Source organism: Sinohyriopsis cumingii, chromosome 17 (assembly GCF_028554795.1).
Source record: "Sinohyriopsis cumingii isolate HCF-2022 chromosome 17, ASM2855479v2, whole genome shotgun sequence".
Lineage (NCBI taxonomy): Eukaryota > Metazoa > Mollusca > Bivalvia > Unionida > Unionidae > Sinohyriopsis > Sinohyriopsis cumingii.
Window position 1 is genome coordinate 115,835,718 of NC_142977.1, and position 15,284 is coordinate 115,851,001.

Sequence of the window (15,284 nt, forward strand, 5' to 3'; positions counted from 1 at the left end):
ACAAAATGTATGAAATATTGTTGAAATGAATATTCATAGCTCTACCTGTTGCTATCACGTGTATATTGTTTTACTTCTTCCAGGTGCAGTTACTGTGGTATCAGCATCTATGGGCACAGTGATTGGCGGTTGCGTCGCAACAAAGTTCAGGCTCCACCCAGTCACGTGCTTTAAGTTGCTAATCTTTTCGCATTCTGTCGTATTTGCTCTCAGTTGTGTAGGTTTCGTCTTGGGATGTCCAACACCGTCACTCGTGGGATTGAACAAGGATTATGATGGGTACGGTTTCATACTCAAAGTTATCACTACAAAAAATATTACCAATACTAAACTAAAAATAACATTCCTGTTGTTACTACTACTACTACTACTACTGCTACTACTACTACTACTTCTGTCATCTCTTCTCCCACTATGACCGCGGAGCGATACTAGTCATTATATATTTAACTGTGTCTTTTTATATACACATTAATACGTTTTAATATCGTTTTAGATCCTTTGATACTACAGATTGAAGGATATTAATGATTGGAAAATGGAATAATTAATACTGGCATATATTTATTTTCACATACGTTTTTAATTGGCAACCATATCATAATATTCAAGAATGTCTTTCTCCAGCCGGATAGCCGTCAACACAACAGCTGCAACCCAAACCTGTGAAAGTATCTGTAACTGTGATAGTAGGGACTACTTTCCTGTTTGTGGATCCGACGGTATAAACTACTTTTCTCCTTGCTACGCCGGATGTGCAACAATGAATAAATTGGTGAGAGAAATTTGTGTTTCTTGCTAAATTAAATCTCGTGACCTGATATAATGACCATTGCTCACTGCTCCCGTTTTTCGCCAACCATTATGAAATTTGATACAGTTATTTAAAACGAACACAACTTGAAATGTGCAGGAGTGTGTGATGTTTTGCGAATTATTTCTTTGTGAAGGGCATATCTTGTGTTTAAAAGTTTTAATTTTAATGAAATTCCGCATTTGCTGTTGCTTTTTTCCATTTTGACCAACGTGTATTAAACATTACAGCCAAGGTTTCTAGACATAAGATTATTTATTTACTCAAGACACAAAACTCTTCGATTTTCCCTATTTCAGGCATATGGTTACTATCAGATACAAACTGTGCACGCCATTTTCTTTCGTTTACAATCTGCAGACCCTTGAAGGCTGTTCCTGTATAGGTGTTAATGGTACCGCTATCCCTGGTCTCTGCAAGTCGGAATGTGGAATGCTGTTCCCGGCACTGGCAGTAGGGGCCATCTCCAATTTTTTTTCTACATTCTGTATCATGCCTATGTTTACTGTCTTCATCAGGTATATGTGTATTTGATTCTATTCTATTAATTTCTGTATCGTCTATTTGTTTGTTTCAAATTGTGTGTGTTGTGGAATGCTTCACACGATCATTGTGTCTACGTCAAATGCAATTACCAAACAGTGACAAGACAAACAATAACACAAAATAAAGCGTTGAATTATGAAAGTTGAAATGACTGTTAAATGAATGTCTTGTTTAAAAAAGTTATATGCCACGTCTGACTGGTTTCAACTTCAATGATAAAATGGGAACATAGATGATATTGCCTACCATTAGTAGGAACAATAAAAACGATCAATTGTTTTACCATAAATTAATGCAATTGTAGATTATATCCCGGAAATTGCATTATGTCTTAATAATGGAAATTACAACAACAATACTACTACTACTACTTCCACTACTACTACTACTACTACTACTACTACTACTAATAATAATAATAATAATAATAATAATAATAATGATAATAATAATAATATTCATAAGAAGAAGAATAATGAAAAGATGATGATGATGACGACGATGATGATGATGATGATGATAAAACATTATTAATTATATGTGAGTGCGCAAGAACACAATGAACTACTTATTTAATTGAAAACATTGGAGGCTGTAAACAGATAATAATTTAGTTGCGTCTGAATGACATACTGAAGTCTTCTTGGTTTAAAATACTTGATTTCAGTGTTCAGAGTCGGCGTATCTAACAAGATTACATTTCTTTTTCCTGGTTTCCCAAACCCATTTGGGGTTGTTAGCAATAGCGGTTAGTAGTTTATCAATGACGGTGTGACTAGATCAAGAAAACTGTTCTTCAACTTCTTCGTCATCCAATCAGATCTGCAAAGGTTGTATTTGCTTCAGCAAAGAGTTAGTGCGAGTTGAAAGAACTTAGGAAAGTTACAAATTGTTTGCATTCTTTCTATGGTTTGCTGATATCTGAATCAATCCCTGAAACACGCAATCTCCTGCTGAATCAAATACGCTTGATAGAACTGTTAATCACCATATAATTTCATAAAATAACAAATAAGCAGATTTGAAATCTTTTTCGACTATTGCATTTATACAATATTGTGTGGTTGAAGGTTTTAAACAGACGTCTTGTCATCAAGTGGTTCAGATATATTCACAGATACCTATCATATAGCATTAAACATTCAGACAGGATTTTGTAAACATTTTGAAAGGATATTTTGCCACGTCTCATTGTATCAGCTCTTTATAACAGCAACCTATTTATTAAAACAAATGTCATTTCATAAAATATTTGATGGTAATTTATTCGCTTTATAGAGATATCATTTACAGATTATTCAGGCAACTAATGAAATTCTTCTTAAATAACTTTTATCTTTTTGCAGATGTGTACAACAGTCAGATAAAGCGTTTGCATTGGGATTGTCTGCATTTCTAGCCACGCTGTTGGGTAAGTACGGTACGATAATGATTGTAAGTAAACATTTCAACACACTCATGGTCAGTGGGTACACATTTAAATTTATTTGCAATCATCTGATTATACTAGACACGGCTGCCATCTTGAGCTTGATCATACAAAGGCTTTGATGAATCTTTCCTACTAGAGTCAGTTTTTTCGTGTCTGATTTCCATCACATAAGAATGGGCCATATTGATCCCATCTGCACGCAGTTTTTGTGCCTGTTCTGGGTCACATATGAACAGGCATTACCAATCCCTTCTGCACCGAACTCTCGTGCTTGTTATATGTTACGTACCAAAAAGCAATATGCGTCCCTTCTGAAAGACTCACGGTACTAGTTCAGTTCCCATAGTAAACCTACGCAAACACCATGATATTAAAAATTCTATAACTTAAAATTTTTGATTGCTCATGATCAAACCTATATTTGTCAGTATAGATGAATCCTGAATGTCAGTTTCTGTGTCGAGGAAAGGATATGCGCCGCGGCATTTTCTGGACCTGCATGTGTTTGAAACATGTGCTTTCAATTCCGCACCAAAGAGTCAGGTGCTAATTTTAGTAATAAGTGTCATAAATTAAGAATGTTAAATGACTGAAATTCCATCAATAAAACAATGTTTCTATTTTTGTCACTTACAACTAGGATAAGCTCTCAAAATATTCTTTTCCTTACAACATAACTTACATTATTAACCAATCCTGGTCATCAAAACCCATATATACTCTATGTTATATTCGCCCATTTCCAGGATGGTTCCCATGTTTTCCATATCATTAGAACGGTGTTTCCTGAACGGAATTGTAGTTATAATGAACGGTATTCCTGTGACTTTATGGCAGCATGGATTCGTTTTGTAAAAGTGGACCTTTTTCTAATATATTAACATAAGAACTTCTCTTGATATTTTCACGTATAAGCTTTTAGTAATTTGATATATAAATCATTGTATGTATAGTGTGTGTGTGTGTGTGTGTGTGTGATTGAGATTTTTAATATAGCTTTAACAATTTGAGTCATATGGCTAAGATGACTACAGTGGGGTTGTTAATAGTGATGTCCAGCAGACATGTAACATGATGTTACACCCAGTCACATTATCAGTCCTTACATTAACATCCTAATGATGTCACCAAGCGAGACATTTGCCTACCATTTGTATGTCTTCCGTATGATTCGGCCGGTGTTTAAAACCGCGACCTTCCGCATCCGAGGCGGGCGTTCTAACCCCCTCAGGCCACCGAAACGGTCTTGTTAGGTATGTTGGTCATGTTTAGTTTTACGAAGTAGTGTACGCCAAATCTACAACTCAGAAGTGCGTCCGCATACATCATACGAATGTGAAGCAAGAGAAGAAAAAAACAAAAACACGTGGAATCTGAGTCTCTGGAATGTTTGGTCGTTCGTTGACTGAATGCGAACTAGTTGCGATAATAGTGCGTTTAACAAATCTGCAGTTCACAACAACTGGTGATTCAGGATCGACAAAAATAAGGGAAACGTTGACCTCACGCAAGTGTTTGAGATTGTTCCATTCACTTGGACGTGAATGCTGTTAGACCGCTTTGCTTGTTACAAAAGCAAAATAAGGGTGGCTGCGATGGGATATTGGATAGCTTAGTAATAAGTTAGTTGTTGTATTTATTTATTTATGGGGGGGGGGGTAATTCGAGATAGGCTTTTATCTGCGTGCGTGCTTGTAATTTCATTTATATAATACTCAAATATGATCATACATATGTCTTTGATTGTAGAAAGACTCTTAGTAAATATGAGCATACATATTCTTTTATGAGTCGATAATGTTATATTGCTGCCGGTATGATATAATTTTGGGGTGCAGTGGAGTATGTGTTATTAGGGGTCGACTGGATCTTCCTATAAGTGATCACGCATTAAGAGACACGTCGCCTATTGAGGTGTATTTTGAGCTAGAAACAAATGCTTCGAACTAGATAATCTTGGATTTATGAAAGACAAACATAACATTTTTAATATGTTTCTTCCTATCTATCATTCGTGATATTATTGTTTTCTACGATGATTGGTAAAAGAATAGCCATAAGAGAGACTTTATCTCAAAATAACCCCACCCCGCTCCCTCCTAAAAACTTAATTTTACAGTTATGCGCATGCTTTGAACAGTAATCATTATTAGTCATACTAATAATCGTCAGAGCACACCTCCCCGCTGCTCTGTACCCTACACTGGCTATCCATTCGATCCAGAATCAAACACACAATTTGTTCTCTGTGCTACGTTCCATTGACGGACTCTAAAACATACCTATCCGACTTCACCCATGTGTACACACCAGCAAGATACTTACGCTCCTCTTCTGACAATCGTATCTCATTATTCCTACTATGAAAACAAAGTCATATGGACAGCGTTCTTTTGCATACCAAGGCCCAGCAACGTGGAATGAATTGCCCACTGAACATAGACACAAAGACACAGTGATCCCATTCAAGAGTGCTTTCAAAACTCACTTATTTCGACTGCGAGAACTAACTTAAAGACCTAATAATGTTTCCTACCTTAAATACTCTCAGCATGTTTTTTAAATGTTTTTCTAATTTCATGGTGTTTGTTTTCGTAATAATATTATTATATGTTTCTTATCTTATAGGTGTTGTCTAATGTTGTAAAGCGCTTAGAGCTTCTAAAGATTAGGCGCTATTCATAGTCCTTATTATTATTATTATTATTATTATTATTAGTATTATTATTATTATTATTATTATTATTATTATTGGTAGTAGTAGTAGTAGTAGTAGTAGTAGTATTAATCTCCAGGCATTATGGCAGCGTAGAGTGGTTCCCTAAAATGGTGTTCTCGGGGAAAGTATTTAGTAACTTGAAATAAGACTAGTTTTCTGTATTAGCATTCCGGTCCATTTTTTTGTACGTGGCATGAATGTCAATCTAAAGCTTAGAAAATCATAATAATACATCACACCAATGTGAAGCAAGTGAAACCATGCTATTGTGAAATTGAAGTCTCAAGAATGTGTGGTTGGTATAAGTAGCGACTGTATCACCAACTCAAATGTACAGATTTTGTCTTCTGATTGGTTCATAAGAGAAATAAATCCCAAATCAATGGAACCATATATTTATATTTGAGGACTAAGATATAAGTAGCTTGTATGTAACTGGACAACGCAGTCGCTGCAGTCTGTGTATGTATGTAACTGGACAACGCAGTGACTGCAGTCTATGTATGTATGTAACTGGACAACGCAGTGACAGCAGTCTATGTATGTATGTAACTGGACAACGTAATGATTGCAGTCTATGTATGTATGCAACTGAACAACTTAATGATTGCAGTCTACGTATGTATGTAACTGGAAAAGTAATGATTGCATTCTATGTAGGTATATAAGTGACAAGGCAGTGACTGCAGTCTATGTATGTATATAACTGGACCACAAAGTGACTGCAGTCTATGTATCTATGTAACTGGACAACGCAGTGACTGCAGTCTACGTATGTATGTAACTGGACAACACACTGACTGCAGTCTATGTATGTATGTAACTGGACAACGAAGTGACTGCAGTCTATGTATGTATGTATGTATGTATGTAGCAGTCTATGTATATATGTAACTGTACTACGCAGTGACTGCAGTCTATGTATGTATGTAACTGGACAACACAGTGACTGCAGTCTGTGCATGCATGTAACTGGACAACGTAATGATTGCAGTATATGTATGTATATAAGTAGCAAGGCAATGATAGCAGGCTATGTACGTATGTAACTGGACTACGCAGGGACTGCAGTATATGTATGTATGTAACTAGACAACGCAGTGACTTGAGCCTATGCATGTATGTAACTGGACAAAGCAGTGACTGCAGTCTATGTATGTATGTAATTGGACAACACAGTGACTGCAGTCTGTGCATGCATGTAACTGGACAACGTAATGATTGCAGTATATGTATGTATATAAGTAGCAAGGCAATGATAGCAGGCTATGTACGTATGTAACTGGACTACGCAGGGACTGCAGTATATGTATGTATGTAACTAGACAACGCAGTGACTGTAGCCTATGCATGTATGTAACTGGACAAAGCAGTGACTGCAGTCTATGTATGTATGTAATTGGACAAAGCAGTGACTGCAGTCTATGTATGTATGTAACAGCACAACACAGTGACTGCAGTCTATGTATGTATATAAGTGACAAGGCAATGACTGCAGTCTATGTATGTAGGTAACTGGACAACGAAGTGACTGCAGTCTATGTATGTATGTATGTATGTATGTATGTATGTATGTAGCAGTCTATGTATATATGTAACTGTACTACGCAGTGACTGCAGTCTATGTATGTATGTAACTGGACAACACAGTGACTGCAGTCTGTGCATGCATGTAACTGGACAACGTAATGATTGCAGTATATGTATGTATATAAGTAGCAAGGCAATGATAGCAGGCTATGTACGTATGTAACTGGACTACGCAGGGACTGCAGCATGTGTATGTATGTAACTAGACAACGCAGTGACTGTAGCCTATGCATGTATGTAACTGGACAAAGCAGTGACTGCAGTCTATGTATGTATGTAATTGGACAACGTAATGATTGCAGTATATGTATGTATATAAGTAGCAAGGCAATGATAGCAGGCTATGTACGTATGTAACTGGACTACGCAGGGACTGCAGTATATGTATGTATGTAACTAGACAACGCAGTGACTTGAGCCTATGCATGTATGTAACTGGACAAAGCAGTGACTGCAGTCTATGTATGTATGTAATTGGACAACACAGTGACTGCAGTCTGTGCATGCATGTAACTGGACAACGTAATGATTGCAGTATATGTATGTATATAAGTAGCAAGGCAATGATAGCAGGCTATGTACGTATGTAACTGGACTACGCAGGGACTGCAGTATATGTATGTATGTAACTAGACAACGCAGTGACTGTAGCCTATGCATGTATGTAACTGGACAAAGCAGTGACTGCAGTCTATGTATGTATGTAATTGGACAAAGCAGTGACTGCAGTCTATGTATGTATGTAACAGCACAACACAGTGACTGCAGTCTATGTATGTATATAAGTGACAAGGCAATGACTGCAGTCTATGTATGTAGGTAACTGGACAACGTAATGATTGCAGTCTATGAATGTATGTAACTGGACTACGCAGTGAATGCAGTCTAATTATGTATGTAACTGGACAACGCAGTGACTGCATTCTATGTACGTATGTAACTGGACAACGCAGTGAGTGCATTCTATGTATGTATGTAACTGGACAACACAGTGACTGCAGTCTATGTATGTATGTAACTGGACAACGCAGTGACTGCATTCTATGTAGGTATGTAACAGGACAACACAGTAACTGCAGTCTATGTATGTATGTAACTGGACAACGCAGTGACTGCAGTCTATGTATGTATGTAACTGGACAACGAATGGATTGCAGTCTATGTATGTATGTAAATGGACAACGGATTGATTGCAGTCTATGTATATATGTAACTGGACAACACAGTGACTGCAGTCTATGTATTTGTGTAACTGGACAACGCAATGATTGCGGTATATGTATGTATGTAACTGGACAACGCATTGATTGCATAATATGTATTTATGTTACTGGGCAATATTTGATTGCAGTCTATGCATGTTTATTAGTGGACAACGCAGTGATTGCAGTCTATGGTGTATGAAATTGGGCAATGTCGTATTTGCTGTCTTTATTTTAGGTAACTGGACAATTCATTTAATGCAGTCTATGCTGCAGTGCAGTGATTGTGGTCTATGTTTTATGTAATTGAACAACGCAGTGATGGCAATCTATGTTGTATGAAACTGGACAACGTCGTGTTTGCTGTCTGTATTTTAAGTAACTGGACAATGTATTTAGTGCAGTCTATGCTTCAACGCAGTGATTGCAGTCTATGTTATACGTAATTGGACAACGCGGTGTTTGCAGTCGATGTGGTTGCACCTTCCCGTCTCTAGAAAATGACTATATATTTACTACTTCTAGTTTTAAATTGCTTGACGGAGATTCACTATGTTAAAGTCGCCAAGGATCTCAAGATATATATTTTTTCACTGTTGTTAAGTAATGTTGCAATAGCGAATAATATCTTACATGAAATACATCTTAATTTGGGAATCAAACCATGAATTCTTTAAGTTCGAGGGATAACAGTTTAACGCAAATTTTGAGATTTCTACCAACCAAACACATAACTACTTGTTCTGTCATTTATAAACAAGTTTAATACCGGCAGAGCTGGAAATATGTTCAACAAAATTTCCTCTTTTTTTGTGCATCGATATAAAGTAGTTATGGCGCGACTGATATTGTTAGCAAACAAAGCAAATGCTCACAAGAACATACCGTTAATAGACAGAAAGTCTGAAAAATATAACGTCTTCGGCATTCACGTGCATGTTCTGATTTGTCTCATTTTAGGTTGGTTTCCCGGTCCAGTGGTATTCGGAAAAGTTGTCGACACAGCATGTATCCTGTGGCGGAAATCTTGCTTGAGACAAGGCGCATGCGCACTGTATGACAACGATGACCTTCGATACAAACTTGTTGGACTCCAAGTACTGTTGAAAATTTTGCCGGTAATCCTGTTCATCATCGCTTTTATTAAGGCAAGGCAAAAGACTAACTGGAGTATAGAAGAAATGCGTTTAGAAGACGTGGAAACGGTTGTGTTTCTTAACGAGAAAGAAATGAAGAAAACTCCGACGGACTGGGATATGGAGCCAATCTACAAAGGACGTGACCAATCAAAGAAATTCAAATCATTCAGTTACCAGTGAATGACATTTGTAACAAATTAAATAACATATGTAGCAAATTAAAAAACATTTGTAACAAATTAAATAATATGTGTAGCAAATTAAATAACATGTGCGTATAAGATATTCTAACAAAAGAATTCCGCCTGTGTTAGACAAGAACTTCATAAAAGCTCTTAAAGCGTTGGTCTAAAATAAAACAACACCTTTAGCAACCACGGCACATTGTACTTTAAATGGCCACGGAAATATCTTGTTGAAGGAATTCTGGGTAAAATTAATTATCCAAACTGTATTTAAGGTCATGGGTTCGCTATGTGGTTCAGAACCGTGTAAGGATTTAAATTAGTTATTTTCTCACTAAATCTGAAACCAGAATCAAATTCATCGAAATTGCTAACTCTGTTCGAGAACGGCAAGTCGAATTTGCAAACGTAAAGCCGCTCCACACGTACGACAGACTTGGTTTCAAATGCTTGGCAATAATACGATTTGCTCATTACTTCTAGACCCTAACCTAATTACGGGTATATTCAAAACTTATCGCGAATGTATTCGGACTAACTCGGCTGTTTACGAAACAAGGATTGACCGAGACTTTGCGAATACATTGAACTGTGTTTTCATTTGTAGCTAATGATCTATGTCATAATGAGTGATCCAGATTGATATTATTGGGGGGGGGGGGAGCGAATGGACGAATGGTCTAAAGCGCTCTCTGTTACGGATCACTGCCATCTCACTTCTGTCTGCGCCGGTTCGAGTCTCGGATTCAGCCAATGTGGGTATGTGAGAAAGCTTGCCAGTAGTTTCCCTTGGGTCGGTGGATCTTTCCACAACAACAACAACGACATATATTCTGGATGATATGTGAGATAATGAGTGATCTAAGTAAACGTTCTGGGCGGTTTGCGTAATAATGAGTGATCTAGGTAAACATTCGGCATGATCTATGTGATAAGGAGTAATCTAGATATATATTCTACAAAATCATTGCGATAATGAGCGATCTATGTAGCTATTCTGGAAGACATTATGCATGGTCTGTGTGATAATGAGTGACCCAGATTGACATTATGCATGGTCTGTGTGATAATGAGTGACCCAGATTGACATTATGCATGGTAAGTATGATAACAAGTTATCCAGATTGACATTCTGCATGCTATAATTAGCGATCTATATAGACATCCTGGACGAAAAGCGCATAATATTATCACATTACATTTTTATATCACGACACAAATTCTAACGTATTTCTAGTATACTCGGTGGACTGAATATATCACACCTGACACAAGTTATAAATGTATTATTAATATATACCTGCATTAATAATTAATTTTTTGAAATGGCCACCGAACATTTGAAGAGAATTACATCTCTTCATTTGTTATTTCATTATTATTATTATTATTATTATTATTATTATTGCTGTATCGAATTTACCATATGTATATTAAGAATCGATATAATGCGAGGCCCACAGTCCGATCGGACTAGGTCGAGATATGCAGATGACAACATTTACACTTTGGCTTCAATGACCATTCATGTGTACGTATGTTGATAACAGTGTCCGAGTTGACTTTCCTTCCATGATTTATTAAAACAAACCAAGAAACAACCAGCAAAATCCAAACAAACAAACCTAAAAACATGCTTAAAATAATGTGTCCATAATCTAATTCCATTATCTTTACACCTATTACAACAAAACAAAGTACCGAGTGGATACATCATAGAATGAACATGTCAAGTACATAAAAATGATTGATTTATGATTTAAACCCGCCATGATAACCATTATGTAGGGGCCCCGAGTGGCCGTTCCGAATTACTGCCATCTTAGCTCTGTCTGCGTGGGTTCGAGTCTCAGATTCGTCTAACGTGGGTACATTTATACTGGCCGCCATGTATAGCATATCTTGTGCTGAAAAATGGCGTTAAACCCCACTACAGTAACAACGATCAGTATGTACCGTAACTCATCCATATATGAAGTATATCTGTATTATTATACAACACTGGAATGACAACATATAATCAACGAATAGCGTTAACCTTGACCTTCTTTCACGTTATGAGATGTTATGCATGGGTCTGCACAGCTCGCAGTAGGGTTCGTTGCAGACGAGGCAGTACAGCAATGTTAATGTATTTAAATTTATGATCATTATTTACTCAGAAAAGTCTAAACTCTTTTTATGCAAAACAGAAAAAGTACGATACAAAAAATAAAAATGTTTCCCCCATTCTGCTTGTATTACTCATTTGTTAACTTTAGAGTCTGTGATAACCATTTTACTTCACTTTATGCAACTCCCATTTAAGGGCTTACAATATGGACTCTTCATCTACAGTTTAGGGTCATGCAGTGGGAACTCTTCAACTACACTTTAGGGACTTACAATATGGACTTTTCAACTACGGTTTAGGGGCATATAATGCAAACTGGTCAACTACAGTTTAAGGGCGTACAAAATCGACATACTTTGTGGTTCTTGAACTACAATGTTGACTATTCGCCTGAAACTTTCGAGCATGCTATATGATGAGTGATATGTGGCCTCAGTGGGATCTGACCCCAACTGGCCTCAATGTAAGAACGGGAAACTGTGTCAAACGCATATAGTCTCAAAAGGTTTCATAACCTCAAAAGGGTTTATAGCCTCAAAAGGGTTTATAGTCAAAAGGTTTCATAGCCTCAAAAGGGTTTATAGCCTCAAAAGGGTTTATAGTCTCAAAAGGTTTCATAGCCTCAAAAGGGTTTATAGCCTCAAAAGGGTTTATAGTCTCAAAAGGTTTCATAGTCTCAAAAGGGTTTATAGTCAAAAGGTTTCATAGCCTCAAAAGGGTTTATAGCCTCAAAAGGGTTTATAGTCAAAAGGTTTCATAGCCTCAAAAGGGTTTATAGCCTCAAAAGGGTTTATAGTCTCAAAAGGTTTCATAGTCTCAAAAGGTTTCATAACCTCAAAAGGATTTATAGCCTCAAAAAAGGCTTATAAGTTCAAAAGGTGTTTATAGGGTGACATGGGAAGGGTAGGATTAAGGGCTTTTAAGATAAATTTGTTATTATTTATACAACACAAGCTCAAATAAGTTTTGTAAGCAAGAGTCAAAGAGATTATCTTTTCGAGGCAAATGAGTGGCCCTGAAAAGGGGCGTTGTGTCTCTTCTACTTTCCCTCTGCCCTCCAGGTCTTTCACCATTTCCTCAGTTTTTGCAGGAAACTATTCTTCTTCGTTTCTTCCTTGGGGATCCAGTCTGGATACCACATGCACCTAAACATTTCCAGAACCTTTATCTAGTTCTCATTCAGCCTGGCAAAGTCTTCTTTTCTCCTCTTAGTTTCCTCTTCCATCCTTTCCTTATCCAGTAAAGTTTTCATCTTCCCCTTTTCCTATTTCATTACATAGGAAAAGAGTTATTCGCTCTTTTGAGGGAAGCAGACTCTTTTCTCACTCTTGCATAGATATACCATGAAACCTCTGCTTACTCAAGTGAGCTGCTCGATGTCCACCAGGATGTCTGTTGAGTCTTGCAACTTTACGGTCATACTTTCCCCTTTTTCGACTGACGATAAATGGTACGATAGACGAACGCTCCGCTTTATATGCCTTTATATGAACGTGAAGGAGAACATCCCCACTCACACAATACATATTACAAACGGAATATACAAAAGATAATAGCACTGACCTAAAAGAAACTATCTTTCAAACAAAATTATTACAAAGAAACGCATTTTACTTCATACAAACATACAGTTTTGTGAAGCAGACTTTGTAGTAAAGACAATCTCAAACACACTTTACAAATACGTAGTATACCATGGAAGGCAGATTTTTAAATGCAGATACATACACCAAAAACAGATCAGTCGCGCACTATCAAACAAACAAGTTTTGTGTTTATAGACACACCAATAAATCTTCATATACAAACATACTGTGGGTAAAGTAAAGGGATGTTTTGATGGTTGTGTCAATTGATCAGTTTCCCTTTTCTAGATATCCAGTGGGCTCTTTCTTCCATAGAATGGTGAAATTAGAAAATACAGGGTGGCTTCGGAGTCCCAATCCACTGCAGCGTGAACTTTCACGATTCTACCCCTCTGATGTATGCGATGAGATTGCAGAAGTTGGTGATGTGTATGCTGATGTTCATACTCTTGGAGCTGTTGCTTCCAGTTCTAGGTCCAAGTTCTTAATTTGAGGGACATCAACCATTTGTTCTGGTAGTTGGCTCTGAGTCATTAACACGGGCTTGATGTCACTTTTGCTCAACGTCAGTTCGAAAGTCGTGTATAAACTAAGAAATTAGTACAAGCCATTTCAGCAGGCTAGTTATAATCTCTTAAACAAGGTTACTGTGACCAGAGAGAAGATCCGGCATCTTGAATCAGCACAAGCGTTAGATAGTGCAACTTCCCACCAAGGTGCTATGGGTTTGTCCTAGATCAATGGAACTGCGAGGGAACTGGGAGTGTTATATCCGTCCTCATGTGAACAGACAGCGAGAAAACGACTAAGTTTGACTGGATCGAATTAAAGCGACATCCAATCGGAATTGAGACGAAGGGTGTGATAACAGTTTCGATCCGAGCTATAACTTCTAACTAGCAAGCAAACATTTAGTTATCCTGGGAAGATTGCTGAGCAAATATGATTACTTTTAGAAAGCCACTCGTAATTTGGCGGTAAAAGTTATAGAGAGGAGATTTTCGTAAAGAAGCTTTTTTGGAGACAGATCTTCCGCTTCAGTTTAGTCCCGAGTCTCTACGATGCGAGACGGAAGCGAGATTAGCAGTGCAGTCGGAGTCGACATTTCTAGTTGGTGGAGAGAGTCGAGGAGGCGGAGGAAATGGAGTCAAGGAGGAGAAAGTGGGAAAGGAGTATAGAGGAGTCGAGGAGGAGAAGGAATTCAGAGTAAGTCGAGAGGAAGTGGAGAATGAATTGGAGGAATAAGAGAGAAGAACACACAGATGAGTAGAATAAAAGGACAAGTGACAAGCTATCACACATTACTAATCTAACGATGCAATAGGCTATCATAGGGTCGATTCGAAGGAGAGTACGTGGGAAATTGTAATAATTTGTTTATTAAATTGTCATGAAATTGTTATTAGCTGAATTTCATTTTTATTTTATTTATTTTTTGTATATTCAGTCATTTAACCGTCGGTATTGCTGACTGGTGGCTCAGAGCTTTACATCTATCTTTCACTAATTTAGCTTCCAAACAGAATCAAGCCTGGATTGGACTTCTAAAATAATTTAAATAAAATATTGGAAGCACCCGACACCTACTACGGTGACGGCATAACAAACCCATCACGCCTTATATGACCTCGCAGGTCCGCAGCATCATCCGATGGGTAGAATCGACCTTTTTTCTCCTTCTCCTTTTTATTTTATTCCTCTAGATTTGCTGCTTCTTGTATTACCTACATAGACAGTTCGTCTAGGACGCGACGAGCATAACTTAGGTTATCTTGAGCTCCCAAAGTTTCTGTATACGGCTCATTTTTTAATGTTGACGCGTACAAGATGGGAACCCGATTGACTGAAGTTATTGTTTATATGCTTAAAGCACCGACGTGCGGGAAAACATCTCCTTACACAAACACATATCACACACAAACTATCCAAAATAGATAGTAGCGCGGACCTAAAATAAA

The 15,284-nt window shown here is 37.4% G+C and overlaps 1 protein-coding gene across 1 annotated transcript in view; it reads left to right on the forward strand.

The window, feature by feature from the left end:
• The window catches only part of LOC149779712 (solute carrier organic anion transporter family member 2A1-like), a 67,444-nt gene extending 57,822 nt beyond the window's left edge, over positions 1-9,622 (forward strand). Inside the window, exons 6-10 of the mRNA XM_089940572.1 lie at positions 84-279; positions 628-775; positions 1,175-1,332; positions 2,707-2,771; positions 9,264-9,622. Of these exons, the coding sequence (XP_089796698.1) occupies positions 84-279; positions 628-775; positions 1,175-1,332; positions 2,707-2,771; positions 9,264-9,622 (926 nt within the window). The remainder of the gene's footprint in view (positions 1-83; positions 280-627; positions 776-1,174; positions 1,333-2,706; positions 2,772-9,263) is intronic.
• Positions 9,623-15,284: the final 5,662 nt, after the last annotated feature.